This window comes from Echiichthys vipera, assembly GCF_963691815.1.
Source record: "Echiichthys vipera genome assembly, chromosome: 22".
NCBI lineage: Eukaryota > Metazoa > Chordata > Actinopteri > Perciformes > Trachinidae > Echiichthys > Echiichthys vipera.
Window position 1 is genome coordinate 18297976 of NC_139847.1, and position 20293 is coordinate 18318268.

The 20293-nt window shown below is 41.4% G+C and overlaps 1 protein-coding gene across 1 annotated transcript; it reads right to left on the minus strand.

The window, feature by feature from the left end:
* Positions 1–688: 688 nt before the first annotated feature.
* On the minus strand, positions 689–17507 carry LOC310963854 (equilibrative nucleoside transporter 2-like). Its single transcript, XM_083936799.1, has 13 exons — positions 17370–17507; positions 13001–13057; positions 12374–12455; positions 10661–10797; positions 8872–9011; positions 8630–8764; positions 8305–8402; positions 7846–7915; positions 7265–7458; positions 6393–6495; positions 5186–5271; positions 4758–4957; positions 689–3413 (listed from the first exon to the last, which is right to left on the minus strand). Exons 2-13 carry the CDS (start codon positions 13030–13032, stop codon positions 3302–3304), a joined length of 1389 nt encoding a protein of 462 aa, XP_083792925.1. The 5' UTR covers positions 13033–13057; positions 17370–17507; the 3' UTR covers positions 689–3301.
* Positions 17508–20293: the final 2786 nt, after the last annotated feature.

A 20293-nucleotide genomic window follows, 5' to 3' on the forward strand; every position in this document is an offset into this window, starting at 1 on the left:
AGCGCCGCTCATGGTTTCAGCTCAGGCCCATTTCAAAGTAAGAGCGCAGTGACTCAGGGCAGCTTCATCCTCAGGGCCCAGCTGTCTGGATTCCACTGGTCCAAAGAACGATCTCTATAGTGAGCAGGCACGGGACCATCATAGACTTTGCACGTCACAATCATCCTAGCCAAAATAATTGCGATCCACGAAATATGAATCATCAAAATATACCAACATTTCTTAAAATGGCACTAAAACACACTGGAAACACTTCCTTACATTTTTATTGCAGCACAGATAATACGGACACACTTCAGTTCCAGTGAAAAACAAATTGTCATGAATAAGGTAAGCAAACATCATAAGATCCCATTATTGAAAATGTCAACAAAAAAAGAATCGTTTAGAATATAAATTGTAGAACTGAGAGCCTATTAAATGATCAAGCTTACACAAATGCACTTTTACTTTCTACTTTTGTTAGGCCACATCAAATGAGACGGATTTTGTCTAAATCAGTTCTATTTGATTTGAACTGTTGCCAAATGAATGTGACTGTTGGATAAAAACTGAAGTAACCAGCAGTCAGGTCACAATCATCCCAATAATGGAAAGTCTCTACGTTAACTTGTGGCTGTAAACCTGTGACTGTAAGAAGTCCCATCCCATATAGTGAAGCACACCAAAGACCATTTCCAACAGCGAGTTGAAAGCATTTCTTTATTGACAGTCAAATCTCTACACATTATGCACGTGCGTAGGCAAGAGGTCCCTTTGCTCTAACCCAAGAGACGTGATGTGTGTTTCAGTCCAGACCCTGTGTGTCTGCCAGCATCTCTTTGTATGGATGGAGCCCAGGTGAACGGCACATAATGGATCGTCACGTTAAGTATTAATGCAGTGGCTGCACCGCGTCAGAGAAAACAACAGGATGACGCGGCGATGCTCTGAATGCATCCACCCCAGATCCCTCTGGGTTTCCTGCTCTTCTGTGCTCCATCGGCAGCACGAGCACGGACTGATCACCACGAGGAGGCAGACGGCAGTATTTACGCTCACAACATCAATGTTTCTAACAGTTTGAAGGCTGATTCTAACGTATACCTGGCACTGTACTGAGCGCTGCCTGAGAACTACCAAACTCACGTTCTTTATACAACAAGTTCAGAGGAGAAAGGACATTTACAGTAACCGTTTGTATTCTTCTGACCCGCACTGGTTTCCCCGGTGTTTAATCACTACAACATGGCCTGAGTTCTTCATCCACATTACATTACAGTGATGCTGCATTTACATTCTGTAGGAAATATGGGTCATTTCGGCTTCCTACTTAAAAGATATTGTTCGGGTTTAAGGGAGCATCGATCGCATTTGAACTTCTGGATTTATCAAGACTCAGCAAGACACCATTTTTAAAATACTCATACTGTGTGTTCCAGTACCCATACTACCGTACTACTCATTTAGTGTGCCAGAAAGAGAAACACCAGGATGTCGTACTGAATCCTGGTTGCATTTTGCAGCATGCTCTTCAGCTATTCTCACCCACAATCCCTTGCGCAGCACATGAACAAGAGGGTCACAAGGAGTTCAAGTTTGAAGCAGTAACGTCACGTAATTATATTCATACTACATGCAAGTGTGTACTAAGTAAAGGCAGCTGCAGTATGGTTGCCATGACAACTACGTCTTGCGTCTGTATTTTCAGCTCACGTGGTCAGTTTTTTTCAAAAACCTGTAAACTCAACTATAAATGCATCTTTGTTCAGATTCCCACTAGATGTGAATGCAGAACAAATGGAGTGACACTTTCAAAATAAAGTCCTGTCACATTGCTGCCGTCGTCAGGTGCATCTGAAGCAGCGGGCGGCACAACACAAATGTACCTGGAGCCTCATGCAGTAAACTACTCAGGAGTCTCTTCATTTACACGCTCAGTAAATGAAATAAAAACACTTGGAATTATAAGCATAGGAATCCATGCTCATTCAACACGTGTTAACAAACAACATGTTACTAAAAAAGGTCAATATACGGTAGGTATTGTCACGCTGAGCGTAAACAAACAATGAGAAAAACAAACCCAACTACATTTGAAATGATCCACATCATTAGAGCATGGCACACTGGCGACAACGTCCAAAGAAAACCCATTTCTTTTCGACACAGTTGAACAACACAAAACAGAAGAAGAGAAGGACTCGAATTCCCAGGTGATTAGTAGTTTTGGAACAGCAGCATCACTACATTGGTACATTACAGTAAGAAAACAGCAGCTGCCAGCTGTTCTAAGAAGGTAAAGACTGAAATGAACTGATAGTATTTCTACTTATCGTACGGAGCCAGGAGGCATCGTGGCTTCAGTGTAGATTACCTATCAACCAGCCAGTAGTATCCAGACCTCACATCAAACATGACAGCACAGCAGAGCAGTCTATCGTGTTGAGCTTTTTCAGCAGAAGAAATGAATCCTCAAGGACTTCCGTCTTTTGACCACTAGATGGCAGCGGCAGCCTTGGCACTGGGCAGTCACAACTCTCATGGCTGTGAAATGTCCCATGAGCACAGACGAAATAGAATACAATGGACCCCGGGGGACTGACGTGTGAAAGGCCCCCCACCTATGTTGGTGGTTGTTTTGCGTCTCTCTGTGGTCGTGTGTGTCTATACGGCGATAAAATCGACTTTAAAGAAATGTTAACTGTCAGTTTAAAGAGGCAGGCGGCACAGGCCCCTAGCCTGTGTCCAGTGGGCCCATTCAGTAACAATTTACAATACAACATTATAAATATCTTTTTGTTTGTTCTACTCCTGTAAAGAGCTATTCCGTTAGAAAATACAAAAGAATCCTCAGGAGAAAAATACATCAAAAACATCTAATGTAATGAATCTAACAAAAAGTCATAATTCAAGCCATCAAGTAATCAAATAAAATTACAGGATAATGCCTCAAGTCTACTTACAACAAATCTAAATTAAACATTATTAAATCTACAAAATAAAATGTAGAAACGCACAACGGTCAACGTAAAAGTCCAACAAAATCAATCTTATGAGGGGAAATATTTTCCGCCCTGTGTATTCGATTAGCAGCAGGTAACAAAGCACGCAGGAGAGTAACAAACAATTTCCCTTATTCCTAATTTCAAAAGGGACCCGAGTCAGTCAGTTAACCAGGACGACTTCATGAGCTGCGTTGTTTCAGCGTCACACCGTGTGCTAGGTTGTCAGTCGCCCAGGAGGGGCAAATACAACCAAACATTTATCATACCCCCCCTCCAAGTGTGTCTACCGTGTGTGCTTGTGTGTGTGTGTGTGACTAGACCAGAGCTCGGAGAGGGAAGGACAGGGCGGCTCCTATGGACAGACCCAGGGCCAAGAAGAACGTCATCAGGGCTCCTGCGGTCTCTGCGTCCTTAGGCTCCACCAACCTGAGGAGAGAGCAGTGGGGGGGTTTGGTCAAGGACAGCTAGTGCTTTTGTGTCAAAAGATCAAGGGGTGATTTTGAACACACCTTGTTGGTGCATTCAAGGACTCTCAGAGATTCAAGAGTTAGCGGCATAGCACGATGTTCATGAGCTACATATCAAAGGTTAGAATCCTTATAACATTATTGACATTAAACACCCCTTTTTGATTAATGCCCAACTGTTACATTAATAATATTACCTCTTCATACAGCAGATTTCATTGTTAGTGGCAGAGTCTGCCATTCCCACACTGGATTCAAAGAGCTTGTTTCTCATTTTAACTCACCCATATTAGCTTTACTGTATTTGCTGTCCAACAGCTGCGTCAGAACGGTGTTAAGTTACAACTATTGTTACCCCAGCCTACTGCTGCTTCACATTAAAAGCATTCAACTTTGCTAAAATACGCACAAACACAATCACTGAAGTGACTGAAACAGGCTCCATGTATCTCTGACAAACATTGTTTCCTATAAAGTGGAAAGAGGAAAATGGCTCTTAAAGCTCTGAGTGAAATTAATTTAACTTTCCTATTTTTATGGTCACATTACAGCAAAGGGCATCAACAGAAAGTAAAGAATAAACTCAACCAGCACAAGACTTTCCTTTCTTTTCAATGAACACATACACACACACATACATAATATTTCCATTCCCTGATTGTCAGTTCTTAATAGAAACATTAGTTTGTCCACTTGGAAATAAAGTGCAGTATCTGGTATACAATCATAGAAATATGGCTCAAGGCTCACGCTACGTTGCACCTCATAAACCGGACGGTAAACACGTGTCCCGAACCACCTAATCTGTTGATCTTTACGAATCAACACCTGACAGTCTCACAATGGCATAACAATCAGGGCTGAAAAACAATATCAAAAATTGTGTCATGACCTTAAAATCAAACGTTGAATCGAATCGTGACACCCCGTCCCCTACTACATAGCTAAATATATGTAAAGTCTGATGTTAGAGCAACCTTGAACATCACATGATGAGTTCACACAGTCCATGCTCCAAAACAACATGTAGAAACAGTGAGTGTTTTGAGTGTGAATCACGCAGTCCGATGTAAACCAAGATGTAAAATGATCCAGTCACCAGCAGTAATAGGTAAGACGCAGCAAAGTTCAACTGCAACCTAAAGATTTACACATTATCGTACAAAAAACAAAGTGTAAAACCAGCTCTGAAAATGTTTTAAGGCTATTTAAGTCCTGCAGACATTGTCATTATGGCGTGATACTGCCTCGTTTGTACTGTGTACATGTGTTCAGCATCAGTGATAAACTAGTGTGGACTCACTGTGGTGCGTAGGACATGGAGAGGCAGACGAAGTAGCCACTGGACAGAGAGAAGAGAGCCATGATGATAGAGAAAGCAGCATCGTGGCTGAAGTAGACGGGGAGGAAAGAGCGACTCTGGACGTTACAGAGCATCAGCAGAGGGACGAACACCACCCTGGAGACGACGAGCACCGGGAACAGACGAGACTCTTTACGAGGCTGCAGAGGAGACATATTGAAAATATTAAGAAACGCTGTTTGAAGTTGATACAGACAATATTTGTGTCCTCGTTTAAGCGTTTTAAGCTTGTGCTTGTTGGCTCCACATACAGAATTAAAGCTGCATCATATGGGCTGGCTACACACGATCGCTGTGAACACCATGTGGGCCTGGACAGACAATTATATACTGTAAATAATAGATGAGAGATCTTATCAGACACTCACCCAACGTATCAATGTGGTGATGGTGCGACCGAACCAGTCGTGGACGTTGAACATCAAGAAGCAGCACACTGAGATAAAGAAGCGGTCTGAAGAGAGAACAAACAATAAGAGACACGCACACACACACGCACACGCACGCACAACTAATGAACAAATTACTGAAATACTGTTGTTTTTTTACTGTTCATAATTTGATAGAATATCCTCTGTGGCTTTTGTTTTTTAAATAACCAAGGCACTTCAACAAAAACCTTATTTTGTGAAAAGAACAGTGAGCAACTCAATATGCTCACACGCTCTGGTTTGATCTGAGTCCATTCTTCTTCACTCTCTTCCACAGTTCACTAACTGGGTGGGTTTCTTACACATTACTTTGTTACCAAGGATTTTTTCTCTATGGGGTTTAGACCTGGACTCTGAATATTTCAATGTTGCAATATTCTGAGCTTCAATTAACTGTTTAACCTGTTTTGCAGTCCGACAGGGGGAAATGTTTTGTATCAAAATTGCAGCTGGTTGGAGACAATTGCAGTGGAGGTGTTGCATGTTGCTGAAGGAGGTTCACATAAACATTTGCAGTCACCCTACCATGTAGCTGTACAAGAGGCCCAACTCCTGCTGCAGAAAACATCCCCAAACCATGACACTTCCTCCTCCAAATTTAACTGACTTCTTTACACACTTTGGGTTCAGTCTTTCGCTAGTCCTTCAGGTATCTGAAAGTGTCTCTCTAATTTTGATCACAGTTTCTTCCACAAAAAAAACTTTATTTTGTTTATTTTATAAGTGCCTTATTGAAAAAATCATGCTGGTACAGCAGTGGTATAGCCACAGCTGATATTCTATCAAACTCGGAGCAGTAGATAAGCACAGTATTTATTTTTGATCTCCAGTGTGTGTGTGTATATGTATGTATGTATGCATGCATGCATGCATGCATGCATGCATGCATGTATGTATGTATGTATGTATGTATGTATGTATGTATGTATGTATGTATGTATGTATGTATGTATGTATGTATGTATGTATGTATGTATGTATGTATGTATGTATGTATGTATGTATATATATATATATATATATATATATATATATATATATATATATATATATATATATATATATATATATATACATATACATATATACACACACAAAAATGATATGTTGGCTCATGATTAACTGGAATTGTGTTGAGTCATACCCCATTTTCCTGGGAATGAAGTCTTGACATCTGCAGTGACAGCAGGGAAGACGGACAGAGTGACTGTGAACACAAACGTCACGCAGAACGCCATCACCCAGATCTAAAAATGAAACAAAAGACTATTCAGCGTTTTATACTTTATATTTGAATGGGACTTAAAGGCTTTAAGAGACTTTAAAGAAGTCCCAACAAACATCACAGAACATTTGATTTTCTGTAAATGGAACTCTTCCTCTTCTTAAACTGATTTCTCTTAAGAACTCCAGAAATAGTCTGAAGTTTCTCTTTCGCACATGCAGCACACAACAGGAGATTCTCCGTGTCAGACTGGAAATAATCCATTTGGCAGATGGATTTGGTCCATTTAGGCGAGGGCGGTGCCTGGGTACAGCGTGCAGGAGGCAGGACATGGCGACGATTACACCGCAATCACGTCGCTGCTTTGTAATTTGGTCTTAATCAACCGAGTCTCTTGCCATTCCTTGAATTTGTCTGATGACTTCGGCATCAGTCCTTACCGACAGAAGTCCCTGGATCTCGTTGTCTCTGCAGATAGACATCCTCACTGACGTCTGCATGTAAATCCTTCTTCTTCACCATCGAATGTTTGTTATCTTCAGGTCATGCCAGCTGCATGATAGCTACATCAGCTGCTCTAATCAGACATGGGCTCAATCGGACATTACACGGACTGTGTGCAAAAGAGCTGGCAGGGTGAAGTCTGTTAAATAGCTGGTCCAATTGATTCACCCATTAGTGTGCTCACATACAGATAATGTCTACATAAGTCAGAGTCATCAGAGTTGCAGTGCATGTGTGAAAGGGGGTCTAGTAACAGTTGGACTGAAACATCAAACCACTGGGTTCACCTTTTTGAAGACCTCTATGACCGAGGCCTTAGCTGGTGCCTTCTCGTCCTGCTCCAGGGACAGGAAGGCGTGCTTTGGCCCGTCTGGACTGGGGTCCACGTCGGCCTCAGCTGCACTGCCCTCCTTGGTTGTCCTGCTGGTCACTGTGCCGTTAGCATGGCCGTTTAGCCTGCCGTTTTCCACGGTGCTGCTCTCTGCAATATAATATATACATATTACTAACACTGTGCTCAAGGAAATGTTTAAAATACTACATTTAGTGAATTATTTCAGTAATCATTTTTTAGTATTCATAGAGAGCCCTGAAAAAGAGTGTGTGCCATGTGGGCCTCTCTGACTAACAGGCTCTGTCTTTGTCTGGGCACTGCCAGCACTCTAACTGGATCAACAGAGGGTCAACTCACTTAACGAGATAATGGTCCACTGATTTGATTTATTTCAAGCAGACTCAGTGGAAAAACAAACAGACGATTGATGATCTCAATTCTACAAAATGTTAAAACGCGTGCACTTCAACTTGGAAACAAATGATAATCAACCCTGAGGGTGTTAAAAGGAGTCTGTCGAAGCCAAAATCCCACCTTTCAGTAACTCATCCGTGGTGCCGGCCTCATACTTGCCGCTTTTGTTCAGATGAAACTGTGCAAACTCCTGTATGGAAACACCAGACAACACAGATTAGGCCTTACAGCTGAAACACAAGAAGTAAAGAAGTAAAACGCTCTTATGCTGTTTGGCTAATACATGTTACTAATATAATTCCTGACAGCCCAAACTGCATCCAAGAGGCTCCTATTTCACCTTTGAGGATTTGATCATCACACCTCAGGGTTCGCTAAAGTTTCTGTTTAGCTATAATTAAAAAGTTACTGTCCTGATTCCAAAGTCCCACTATATAAAACAAGACCCATCTTAAAACACCCTCATTTTGTATATAGTTATCTAATGATCAGGGGTCAACAAAGAGATGATACCCAAGTTTAGGTGGGATGGAATGGATTGTGGGTAATGTAGTCATGCAGAGCTGCGAGCTGACTGACCAGGCGGGGCAGCAGCAGGTAGCTGAAGAGTGTGACCAGCGTCCCCACACATGGCGTGACGAAGTAACCCAGCGCTGCGGTCTCAGAGTCTGCATCACCTGAGTGACAAACATGAGTTCCCTCATTAGGGATTCAGGGAGAGAGACATTTCACATCAAGGAGAACACTGTTCCAAACATGAGCTTGGTCTTTGGAATGGAAAAGAGTGTTGTGTGGTGTCATGCTGATTTGACTAGCTCAATATCCACTTTGAATGTCCTCTGTTACTAGGCAACTGGGAATTAGGCTCCCGGTGGTGTTTAGTATGTCGTGTGGGTGGGCTCACTGGCTATGGCTAGCAGCATGGCGATGGCAGCGAAGGTCCCGGCGAGGCCCTGGCCGCTCATGAAGATAGTGCTGTACTTCTGAGGCAGCAGACCAACCAGGCCGAACAGACTGCCCTGCAGCACAGCACCGAACGCTGGGGAGAAGAAGCATCGTTTGATTCAACGCTTGTCCACACACGTACACATCTCTCAGCCTCTCTTTCTTTCAGGCTCTTACTCACACACAGTCGCACTGACTTACAGTTGATGAACCAGATTGTAGCCATGGTGACAGAGAAGAAGCGGTCTACCTCCATGGGCACTTTGACCAGCACTGCTGTGAGGATGAAGAGCAGCAGGATAAAAAGCAGGCTACCTGCAACGCGCATAGCCTCCGATATCCTGAAACAAGAAACACTCACATCAGTCATTTAACCAAGAACTAGGGAAGGGAACTAATAAGGTTTAATTGAAATTGATGACATCATTGATTCTGCCTATCAGTCCAATTCTTTAGGGATTCCTGATCAATTTTCTGGGTGGGAAAAAAGTAGTCAGACAGGTTTCATCATGCGAGTCTGAACACAGTGTGCATTAAGTGACAGAAAATAAACATCTGCTAAGCCTGAGTGGCACTAATGTAATTCTAACGGGATATTTACCCTCAGTATCAGACGTGCTGCTCAGTTTAGAAGCTGTGGCACTCGAGTATCAAATACATTCCTGGAGTCCATAATGCACAGAAAGATGTTTCAGCATATTGCTGTCGTTTCTATCCTTGTTGCTAAAATGTTATTATAACCTTTATTTATTCTACAGAGACATTAAAGTTACCCTCATTTTCAACGTCATCGACTTTACAAGGCAACTAAAATATTTACAGTTACAGTCATTTGAAAGTGGTTACATGACATGATACATTTAACAAAAAGACAGTCATCTGAAACAGTTACAATTAGGAACACAGCTACCCACGACCAAGGTCCTACACTCTGAGTGAGAGCATGTTCAATCTCAGGATGGGCATTCAAAGAGCTAGCATCAAAAAACAAAAAGCAGTCTCTCCAATATTCATAGAGACCTGAGGAACTTTGAGTAGCAGTAATTCAGCTTAGCGGATCATGCAAGTGCCTGACTTCCATTCTAACATATTTTCTACATACAGTGGTAATTTGCCTAAGTGGCCTTAAAAATATATAAAAACCAGGGTCTCTTTTGCCTTTCCTCATGAGAGGGCCAACCAACTTTTCCATACAGAACACGGTGGCGAGGATCATATTTATCACCAGTGATAAATCTTGGAGCTGAATGATCGACTGAATCTAGACGTTTCAGAGTGGTGGCAGCAGCATGTCTACAGATGATATCACCATAATCCATGACAGACATAAACACTGCTTCAATTAGTACTTTTCTTGAGAGCAAAAGCAAGATTTGTTTTTGTTTGTCTCAGCTTTAAGATAAGTTCATTAATATGACATTTGAATGAGAAGTCATTACATTTGTCATCTGTAATCATGAGATGAAGCCACGCTTTGGACCGTTTCTTCCTCTCCGCCATGACTCCTTGTTGGAAGTTTCCAGCAGCTTGGGGCAAAGTTTGATCTGATAGTTTTGTTTGAATCCAATTTGTTATAAGTTTTAACTGGAACCGGATCTCGGTTCCCAACCCTTCAAAGAACACACCTTACATTATACTGGATACGATAAACACCACAAAGAAATATCTTGGCACGAGACGAGGTCATACATGCTTTGTAAAGGCAAAAGAGCTGTCCTCCATTAAAAAAAAAATCTTTAGTCGACTAACACACAAATGATTTTGTCGACTAATTGTTTAGTTGATTTATTTTCAAAACCTCTACAAAGAATAATGCAAAAGGGCCACTTTAAATTTTGTGCTTACCAGTAATGTGCTCTCAAGTCAGCATTAAAAAAACACAACACTAAATGGCATATACTACATACAAATGCCCAACACTAAGTAGACTAATTTACTAATTGACATCCGTTTGTGAATGGAGAACCCCAAAGTCTTAATTGTCACTGACCTCTGGTAGAGGAAGGAGTTGAGCAGGGTGAACACCAGCAGGGGCAGCTGGGATAGCAGGGTCATCCAGTTGTTGAAGTAGTACTCCTTGCGCACCACCACTGTGCTGTTGCTCGTGTTGAGGCGATCTTGGAAATACTGAGGGGGAAAAAAAGACACTATCACATCATCCTGCAAATATATCTACATGCAAACTTTTACATATATATGTTAACCAATAATGGAAAATAAGTCATTGTTTTCAGTGTCACCTGAAAGCTCCATTCGCTATCATATTTACAAGTTGAGTTGACTTTGTTTGTCCCTAAGATGAGGTGAACTATTTCCCACCTGCAGCATATACTTCTGCTTTCCTCTTCTGTTTGTTGGTATTTGTTACAAAAGTACAGGGGATAGTTCAATTCTTGATCATTTTGAAGCTGCACTAAGCATTTCTTTACATCAACAATGGGTCAAACTACTGAAAAAAAACAAAGAATTATTTTAAGTGTTTGTTTTAGCATCTTTCAGTTCATTGTTTGTGTTTCTAACTTTACTGTTTAGTTCATCCTCATCACTCAAAACATTGTTTCTATTTAAAAAGCTCTGATAAACCCACTGTTATGTCCAGCACTAAACAGCAGACAGAAAAGCTTAGGATCTAACTGGTGAACACAGTCCAGCATTTAGGGGAGCCAGACATTTCCCTCATTCGTTGCTGGTGGAAAGCCAGACATGTGGATCACATGTTCTGGTGCCGTGATCCACATGTTTATCCAAAGTCATATGATGGACTGTGAGGATTTAGAATGACCTATGGGTCATTACATTTCAGCACCCTACACCAAGACTGCGAATCCAAGCCTTCATGTACACTTTTGTTACAAACTATAGTTTTTCTACATTATATAAACAGCTTATTGTCCATGAGACCACTGTCACCCACCCAGCATGTGATTCTTTAAGAGGTTTAACATCCTCCACTCCTTAAGGACCCCAGCTGACATTTTGTCTTTCAGAGACTGAAGCAGGTTCCGTAATAACAAATCCATTGTTACCAACCGTGTCACGCTTGTTGAGAAAGCGGCTAAAAACAGTTTGAAGTTAAGCTAAACTTGATCTAAAACAAGATGAATCAAAAACTGGCACGTTTCAAAGATGTTCCTTCACCTCGGACCTCAAGATATATAACTGAAAAGGGTTCTATGGGTACCCACATGTCGCCCTTTAATTAATAAATATTATTATTAATTTATTATGTTATTTTGTCCCTGTCTAAAATGGAGAATTTGAATATTTCTACATACAGGGGTCCCTAAACAGTCTTGAATTAGATAAATTAGGTCTGACTGGAAAGCTGAGACTCTTGTGGATTCAGTGAGCCCAGTTGTATTTATGTGTGATGATGTTAGGTGGTGTAGTGGTTAGCATTGTCGCCTCACGGTCTGCATGGGTTTTCTCCGGGTTCTCCGGTTTCCTCCCACAGTCCAAAGACATGCACGTGTTAGGTTAATTGATGACTCTAAATTCCCCTGTAGATGTGAATGTGAGTGGTTGTCTGTCTCTGTTTGTCTCTATGTGCCCTGTGACAGACTGGCATCCAGGGTGTACCCCGCCTCATGCCCTAAGTAGTGAACCACTGGACCAACAGTTTTCTCATTTCAGAGAAAGGCTTTCATGCAGATGAGATGATGAGAAGCAGAAGGCTTTGAGAGATTGAGTATGAAGTTTTTACCAGTGAGGCAGTCATGAAGAAGTTCCATGGTAGTAACGTCCCCAGGCCCAGAAAGAAGAAACAGATCCCCACCAGGCAGCCCCTGTAGATGGGAAGGAAAGAGTTCTCAGTATACAGCAGGATGCTGCTTTCCATATCAGACAGAACTGTTAGGGCTATGCCCACATATCCAACAACTAGGATATTTGTTTTTTATTATCAAAACTGTAGAATAACAAAATCCTTAAAAAAAGCAATGCCTTAAATCAAACCGAAAGAGACAACAGATAATTCCCACTAGTCTGATGTGCAGTTGTCATAAGGAGGCAAGAAATGGTTTTAAGTAGGACACTAGCTCTACTCTAGCTGATTCAAAAAGTTGATTCGGTGGTCAACTCTGGACTCATTCAATGCACTACATTCTGTAAAGAGTTTGTGTGTGTGTGAGAGAGAGAGAGAGCGAGAGAGAGCGAGAGAGAGAGAGAGCAAGAGAGAGAGAGAGAGAGAGAGAGAGAGAAACCAGCACCACCCTTTTCTATTTGATCCAACACAAAAACTGTGGTCGAGAGCAAATCCTCTCTGAGGAACTATGGTGGAAACAAACAGCGGGAAGTGAGACCTCCTGGTTTCCATCTCATTCTAACTCACCGGTCCTGAGGAGCATCTGTCCGTCCCTTCATCCTGATGTAGGAAGTTGTGGTGAAACTGAAAGCCAACGGGAGAGAACAGAGGTCAGCAGCATCAACAAATGATAACAGAGAGAGTAGTTTGTTTCTCAAACACCCCTCAGCTAAAGGCTGCACTAAGCATGATACACAAATCCATTTACATTGTGGCAAGGCTGCGATAAGCTGGTAAGAGTGTGGGAGAGGAGCAGGGAAACACATAAAAACACACAGCAATGTAATAACAGCCTGTTTGTGTAACAAATTGTCAGTTGGCTGCTCACCATGGATGTATAATTAGAACTAGATACCGCGCTGCTCATCCTTGCAGCATTTTTCCAGTGGCCACTCTGTACTGCAACAAGAAATGCTCATGAGCATTTTCTCCACAGGCCACCATTGTAAAAAGAGATCTCTGTAAAACTGTTGACAAGACACCTCCAAATGCAAACAATACTCATTATACATTTCATTTTAACCTCTGGACTTTTTATATTTGGATGACACACCCACGTGGGGCCCAGGGTGGTCGTTCTCATGAAATCAATGGCCATGATGTTTTTGACATAAAAGTCATCCATCAATCTTCATCTGCTTGTCCCTAACAGGGTCGTGGGGGGCTGGATCTGATCCCAGCTGACATCGGGCGTGAGGCGGGGTCCACCCTGAACACGACACCAATCTATCGCAGGGCACATAGCGACGTACACACCTGTGGGCAATTTAGAATCATCAATGAACCTAACACCTGCATGTCTTTGGACTGTGGGAGGAAGCCGGAGAACCCAGAGAAAACCCACGCAGACATGGGGAGAACATGCAAACTCCACACAGAAGAGCCCCAGCCGGGACTCAAACCAGGAACCCTCTTGCTGTGAGGCGACAGTGCTAACCACCACACCACCCTGACGCCCGAAGTAAAAGTGATATTTTCGTTAAATTAAATAAACACTTTATTATGGTCTTTCTTGAACAGTGTGTCATTTACTCATTATCAGTGTTTTGACACATTTTGAGCTGAAATTCTTGAGGGAACAGGGTTTTATCTAAAAATCTCAAACACCTTTTAGTTTAATGAGAGGAAGCCACTGAACAACTGGGAATAGCAGGAGCATATAGAGCCCATCATATGACCGGACTAAGTGCAGTTTCAAAGACTTTCCATTGAGGCTTGGGCGCTGGAACCAGCACCCTGAGGCTGGGAACAGATTCTATCCCTCTCCAATGTGTATATTAGTCAAGAATCTGAGAGTCCACTCCCTATGTACACACCACAGGACTGGGAATGTACTGACCTACTCAGTGGCAGAGCTATTCCTCTCACTCACACTACTGTCACAGGCTGCTGGGCTTGTTTTGACTTGTTAAAGGGGGTTGGGGGCTAGACACGTGACAGACAAACACACATCCTACTTTGGGAATCTGCACTAGTTCCTAAAATACAGCTCATAAACACACACCAAATCTCACACTTCAGTCCAACAGGAAAATATGAATCCTTGCATGTTTTGCGGCTGTGGAGGAGGAGGTGGCCTGCGTGACTGATTCCTTTTTCCACTGACTCCATGCTCGTCAGCGTTTTGTCTACTTCCTTAAACTTGCCAACCGACACCACCTTCTTCCTATAGACAAAAGAAGGTGTGACACAGGCGTTGGCAACCCAACACAAAAGACAGCTGCGTCATTCTTGGAGGATGTAACAGCACAAACTGCAGAATTACAAAATCCAGCTGAGACATTATCCTTCACGCTTCATTATAGTACACAAAGTTACCACCTCCGATAGCCAAGTTAAAACAAAAGCCTGTTTTCTCCCTGGTGAGATGGTTGGTTGCACAGCCCCTTTGCATCTTGGTGAGACATGGTTTTAAAAAGCCTGCCAGTAAATCAGCCCGGTCAAAAGTCGTTATAGTCAAGAGGGAACAATGTTTTAGGCAGCTGAGCAGAACTAATTAGAGCCAGCTAGTAAATCATGGACAAAGTGATGTGGACTGCACATGCAGGTCATACGAACTGTGGCTGTGTTTTGATTAATAAAAGATACCATGGAAGAAAAGAGACCGGATGGGAGGGGATAAGGCAGATGGTGTGTTTGGCTTCGAAGCCCTTGTAATAAAGCTTTGTTCCTTAGACTAAAAAGAGTCAGTGTTGTGGACACAAACCCTTGGCTTATATTCTAAATAGTAGAAACCAGTCAAAGTGCCTGGAGTCTGTTTTTTTGCGTGTTCATATAAACACACTGAAGTGAAGATAACATAAGAGAAGACTTTATTGGTCCTCAGAGGGGAACTTTGTTTTTTCTTTGCAGCTGCACAAGGGCAGAATAAGTACAGAAAGAGTCACATGCTGGAGGATGGTGGACTATGGTGTCATGGACAATAAGCAATAGTATATACAATCGCATGTAACATTAGTGTGGATTCTTAGCTCCTCTAGTTTCATGGTATATACATAACTTCACTGCGATACGGCCAAAATCTATCTCGAAAAAAATAAGTAGTATAGTAAAGTAAGTAGTCTATAAGAAATAACCCCACGTTAAAACCTATTTTGTATACTTCTGTGATTAAATACTAAAAGTACTTTCTACTGCCTCATTTTACTGACAACTTTAGTGCAAAACGAACTGTTTCAAATGAAATTATAGCAGGGAAAAATAATCTTTTCAGCTATACACTAACTCTGTTTACATGCAATGGGATCCATGAGGAAGGCGAACAGAGAAACCTTCCCCCTGCTCCAACCCGTGAGGCAACAACTAGCAAAACAGTTAACAATCTAGTCCGATTCTACATTTTCATTATGTCCTAAATCTTTCCAGCCCACTCTTTAAGATGATTCAAGTGGTCACAGTGTTTCAGGTGTGAGACACCTCCTTCGTCACTGAGATATACACTCACTCACTCACTCATCTTCAACCGCTTATCCGGGGTCGGGTGGCGGGGGGCGTCAGCTCTAGCAGGGGACCCATTACATGTAAAATATGAGTGATCTTTCAGGTGGGATTTTAGAAACACATTTGCCGCATTACACCCTTCAGATGTCTAGTCACTGAGGGGACAGCCACTAATCACTTTGAACGGTTGATGGGGTTTTGTCAGCAGAACAGTGCTCCTTTGCAGACACTGAAGGCAGGAGATGATAAAGTGTGGAGGATAAAGAGCAGACAAAATACCAAAATACTATGCGTCATCTCCAGACAGCTTACTAACTGAAACTACTGAAAACTCAATCCTACTTAGAGTCCCCTTTAATTTATATTTTCCAACACACACAGAGCTATCGCTTTTCAGTGGCACACATCAATCTGCCTGTTTCTGGGCTTTTCCACTGATTACTGATACACTAAATTATACACACACACACTCACAAAGACACACACACGCTTATATTGTATGTAGTATATGGGGCTTGTTAAAGGTTTTGTGGGAAATCTAGTAAATCCTGGTATAGTTCATTAATTAGACGTGGCTGATGCACAATTAAAAACGTATTATATACCCATCAAAATCTTCAGTTTAGGAACTACAGGGTTAGGTTTTTTTATTCTATCTGCTGTTTAGTTCCTCACTCACTCATTAAACCTTAGGAAGGTGTCGGTCAAACCCTTGCAGGCTTCTGTTTCCCGCTGAGTCACAGGAGATTAATGGTCCTTATAATAAACCACACTAAGTCACATCCACCATGTGCTCATCAGTAGCAGGGGCCACATAGACATTTCGTAGAATATTCGATACACAAGAGTCTTTGCCAGATTTAGAGTAAGTGCATCAGGTCAATATCAATTCCCTGCTGCTGGGTTTAATTTACAGTGTAGCTCTTGACAGGTGTAGGGGTGTTAAATACAGTTATTTAGTAAACTGTAACCAGGAAATTAAATGAGCACCATAGAAACAACGCGGAATGACACTACGACTGAATTTGAATGGGAAATCAGATTGTTTTTAAAGTAAATAGTTAAATAGCATCTTTATTGAACATGGCGAGGTTTACAATGCACCTGTTTTGTTCTGCGAAGAAGCACAAAGGGATAGTAGCAGCCTGAATGAAACCAGTAATAGCAAAATAACCCTGGTATTTAAAGGCACCGTAGGTAAAGTACGTTTATGGTGCAGTGGGTCACACTTTTACTGACACATCCAAGTGTAACGCTACTGGAGACGGAGGAGGAAACAACATCCGTAGGCTACTATCGTCTCATCACCCAGTTGACAGTCAACAGACCAGTTCTTTCTCAGAAGACGGCGAACATAACATTTCCTTATAAAACACAGCGTAGGCGATGCTAATACAAAACAGCCGTGCCATATGTTACCATAACGTTAGTGCTGGCTAACATGACAAAGACTCACCTTGAAAATGTTGGTCCTTGTCACTGTGATTTCATAATGTGCCCTCGGTAAAGCTCCGTTTATATCCAAAACGGTTTCAAAAATGATGAAATGGCACACAAATTAATAGCTATATGTATTCGTCGCGCGCACACGTGGCGGGAATGTACAAATGGCCACGGTAGTTTATGATGCAGCTCGGTGAGCCGTTTTTTTACGCTGCGTCCGTCGTCATAACGTCACAGCTTCACAGCTTCATAGCTACAGCAGCAGCTTCCCAAAACAGCAGAGCACTTCCGGTGTGCTGTCAAATCTCGCATCCCAGCTTGTTTGTGTCTCATGTTCGCGGGCTTTTGACATCAGGCTCAACTGTTGTTTACCGTTTGCAGCTGTTCGGTTACATCCTTCTTTATGAAACTCAAACATAAAGAGAAATAATAAAGCAAGGGTGCCTTTTGTGACTCCCAGACTGACACTGTTATTCATCTGTTTTGGAAAGGTGACTATAAACCATAGACTGAATACAATATATATAATATAATATGTATATGTAACACAATATCAACCTGTAAACTGTGGCAAAATATTTGCAGATTCATTTTAGATCATATCTGCTGTGATTTTGAGCTCCTCCTGCAAAATGTCCTTTTTTGTCTTTGTACAGAGTGACGCTCCAGCTGACAATATTTTTTAATTCATCTCATTTTAATTCTTGCAAAGTTTTAAATCCACGTCCAAGTGTAAATTTGCCGAAGTAAAAACCATTTTTTGTGTTTTCTAGAAAGAACTGGAGGTGCATTTCAAGTCAATATCCTCTGCTAATAACAAGAAAGCTATCAAAACTATTGAACTGTGCTCCCACTTTAATATCTTTAATTCAATTTCATTTTCATTGCTCATGTCCCCTGGTGTATCTTGCTTTTTTCTTTTTTTATCTCTATTTATGTATGTATTTATTTTGTTGTTAGGTCTATTTGTTATCCAACTGTTATTAATGTGATGCTCGTCATATGAGTTGATGCACTGTTAGTGTATTTAGTCAATCAATAATAAAGGTGATGGGGGGGTGCTGTTTGGTCTACTACAGTAATAACAGGTTTTGTTGGGTGTAAATGGTGTAATGTTACACATATATACACTATATTTGATTGGTTGGATGACCAGAATACAATTTGTATCATTTTGCATTGAGAATATTGTTTTTTTAGGGGTCATTCTAACTTTTATGTTCTATTTTACCGTTATTACTTATTACGATACATTTGTTTTCATTTCCCAATTTTTCCTTAACTCTTTATTTGTTTTCTTTTTTGTTACATCCTTTTTTGTGTGTTTCGTTGTTTCCTCCCTCTTATAAGATATCTAGAAAGTAAAGATACAATAATTCAAGAGAAGTCAGATCAGTCACAATGTTGCCTTTCAGAGACACATGGATGTTCTGCGTTAAGAGACAGCTGCTGTGTGGGATGCTGCCTCTGATTTGCTGTAGTTGTGCGCCCTCTGCTGGTACAATCTGACCTCTCAGTGTCATGACTTGTGAAAGGGACCGGTAACTCAGATACTGTAAAATATGTGCAACAACCTTCCTTCATAAATTTGACCAAAATATATTCCTGTGTAAAAACAAAAAATACTCAAATATTTAAACATCTTTAAAGAGTGATTTTTCTTTTACAAAAAAGGAACAGAGGAAAAATACAAATCCTCAGAAACAAAAAAGATCTTGGAGAATTTTTGACCTTTGGGGCGGCTGTGGATTAGTGGTAGAGTGGGTCGTCCTCCATTCAAGAGATTGGCAGTTCGATCCCTAGCTCCCCCGGTCAACATGTCGCAGTGTCCTTGGGCAAGACACTGAACCCCGAATTGCTCCCCGTGCTGCGCATGGGTGTGTAAATGTGGTGTGAATGATTAGATCAGATGGTTTGTAGATGTCCACTGCCATCAGTGTGAATGTCAGTGTGAATGGGTGAATGTGGCAAGTAGTGTGAAAGCACCTTGAGTAGTCAGAAGACTAGAAAGGTGCTTTATAAGTACAAGTCCATTTACCATTTACCATTTACTTTGTGGAATACTTTGTCTATAGTCTGACCATGACAGAGCACACAGGAAATCAATAAGAGGAAGATTGTAAAAATGTCTTCACAACAAAGAGATTAACTATTAATTACAGCTAATTACGATACGATATAGTTTAAATTGGCTCCATAGCCATAACAGTTATACTATGTTATGTTTTGTGCTAAGTTTTCGGGGAGACTGGATTGGTCGTGTCATGGCTGGGCCGTCTCTGTATTTAATATTCAAACACTAGTTACAAAGAGGAAGGTAATGGCTTTAAAGTGAAATTCTGGCGTAAAATCATCCCAGGGTTTTTTCCGGCAAATTTGGTCATCAACTAAGTCATGGAGATAATAAAAGAGTGTTTTAAAGACTTACCTACTGGCCCCTGTACCAGCTCCTCTCATAGTAAAGTCCATTCAAGTGGATTACCAAAGTCAATCCCAAAGGAAGGAGCCCATTGGTGCTTTGTTTTCTGTGTAGAGACTCTTCTCATGCTGCTGCAGAGGTTTGCTGTTATTTTCAGCAGCATTAGTGGTTAAAAAAGACTTTTGAATGCCTTCAGCGTACCGCCCCGAGCTAATCAGTGTTAGCCACGTCCGGCTGTTAGCCACTCTACCGGATATCTCTGTTTATAGTTTATACACGAAAAAATTGTCTCGATTGGTTATTTGATGACCCAATTTGCCGAAAAAGACCCTGGGGTGATTTTAAACTGGAATGTGACTATAATTTTAGCTTACCTTCAATTTGCTATGCATAAAGACACCTGTTACATGGTACTTTGAGCTGCATTTTTGAATGAATGGTGCTATAAATAAAGTTTATTATTATTATTATTATTATTATTATTATTATTATTATTATTATTATGGTTGTCTCACTGC